This window comes from Frankliniella occidentalis, unplaced genomic scaffold, assembly GCF_000697945.3.
Source record: "Frankliniella occidentalis isolate FOCC.00 unplaced genomic scaffold, Focc_3.1 Scaffold68, whole genome shotgun sequence".
Taxonomy (NCBI): Eukaryota; Metazoa; Arthropoda; class Insecta; order Thysanoptera; family Thripidae; genus Frankliniella; species Frankliniella occidentalis.
In genome coordinates, this window is record NW_026267198.1 from 931,654 (window position 1) to 933,597 (window position 1,944).

A 1,944-nucleotide genomic window follows, 5' to 3' on the forward strand; every position below is an offset into this window, starting at 1 on the left:
GATCTGGGAATTTCAGGGTCGTTTTGTATCATAAAAAGACAGATCGAGTTCGAAGATGAGCATTCTAGCTCAAAAATTGGCTTTTTAAAAAATCAAAAACTACAGGTCGCAAAATGTATTCTTATCAAATATTTTTTTATGCGTTTCTAAGGGGTAAACCGTCAAAGTAGAGCCCTTTGGGCGAAAATTCCGTCCGTTTGGCTCTATCTTGTACCGTTTAGGTGCTAGGGGGCATTTCTTGACAAAAATGAGGAGAAAATGAGCAAATGGCCGATTAAATCGTTAACAAAAAGACTTCATTTCGAAAACTTGTATATACACTCCTATTACCCCGTCTCGGGTGTCAGCGCCGCAGGCCTAGCTATATGTGCGCCAGGCGTGTCGCAGCGTAACAGTGTTTCGTGAGATATCGCGAAGCCTGTTACGTGAGACGTGGTCTGGCGTACATACAGCTAGTGGTAAATTTTGAGAAAGTCAAGTTGTCAAACAATTATCCTGTTTTAAATTATTAGAAGAGAGCCACTTTCCAACATTTTTCTTTCCGATCAGGTGGTGTGCTTTTGCGGAGGTGGTGGTTATGGTGACACCAGATGTAAACAACGCAGTCTTTGGACGCTTAGACGAATACTTTTGGACAAACTCGTTCAGAAAGGACTCCTCTTGAACTTAACGAGGAAGAAATGAGGCGAGTACGAGGCCCTTACAAGCAATACGATCATGACACTAACGTTCGTAGCCCGGAGTCGGCTGAGCGATACCGAGCTAGAGAAGAAGAGCAGCGCCGGCAGGCACCTGGTGTACAGGAGAATGTTGAGGTTAGTACCAATCACTTTTTACAGGATATAGCCATATTTCACAACAAAGAATGCAATAATTAATTAAAAATACAATAATTATTATATTTAATTTTTCATTCCCTCCCCTTGTAACAGGCCGAGCAGCAACACGACGATGATCAGGACAGTTACCGCAGTAGATCAAGCCTTGGGAGTGTGCCGTGATTCCAGTGTTGCAGTGTACAATACATGCAATGAATCGAATGTTGGTTTCATTGAAACATTTCTGAGAGTGTATAACTGTGAATGCATCAATTGTTCGTGTGACAGTAAAATTATTGCCCTGGTCAAAAAGTGTGAAGTTGTGAAGAAATTCAAGACCCTAATTCCAGAAGTATTTGTACCCAACGTAGCTGAATATAAGTTAACTGAAGAATATGAAGTAGTTTGCCCAACAAATCTTCAAGGAGTTTGTGTAAACATGAAAATCAATGACAAACATTATATTTCCAAACCTACCAATACAATGGAAGTGGAATAGTTTATGTTTAAATTGTTCAACTACTTAAAACATGCTCTTATTTAAATTGGATTCATAAGTAATGTCAATCAAGTTTAACAGATTATCTCTGTTTCAACTTTATTCCTTGTAATTGAATGTTTAAATATGATTATCCACATTGAAAATAGTACCACCTGCTGTGCCAGATCTGAATAAAAAATATATAAAGACAATCAAACATTCATCAATCTAACTACTCTGAAATCCCTAAGTGTTTCTAAACATGCTTAATTAGTCTGTTTGAACCCTCTTAGTTGGAGTAGATATATAATGTATGGAAAGAAAGAATGTTTTTTTCTTTTAATTCTTAAATGTACCTATTTATCAACAGAATAGTTATTTGCTCATTAAAAAAAGAACTTGTACTCTTGTCCACTTGTATATTCTTCCTACCATACTGAATACGCCAATGGCCAACTGATGCTAGTGAAAGTAGAGTTTCAGAGTTAGGTTTTGTTGAATATCTTGCGCAAATAAATATGGTACCAACATTACAGGCATTCGCAACCCATAGCTCATCAGGCCAGAAGTAACAAGTTTGAATAACTGCATTGGTATAGAGAACGCAGACTTTTAAAAAGAAACAGAGATAGTTCTGGCACTTTA

At 37.7% G+C, this 1,944-nt stretch overlaps 1 protein-coding gene across 1 annotated transcript in view; it reads left to right on the top strand.

Annotated features, from left to right (window-relative positions):
- LOC113213077 (uncharacterized) overlaps window positions 1–1,760 on the top strand; it is a 2,868-nt gene extending 1,108 nt beyond the window's left edge. The window contains exons 2-3 of the mRNA XM_026432016.2: window positions 550–815; window positions 933–1,760. Of these exons, the coding sequence (XP_026287801.1) occupies window positions 718–815; window positions 933–1,317 (483 nt within the window). The 5' untranslated portion in view covers window positions 550–717 and the 3' untranslated portion in view covers window positions 1,318–1,760. The remainder of the gene's footprint in view (window positions 1–549; window positions 816–932) is intronic.
- Window positions 1,761–1,944: the final 184 nt, after the last annotated feature.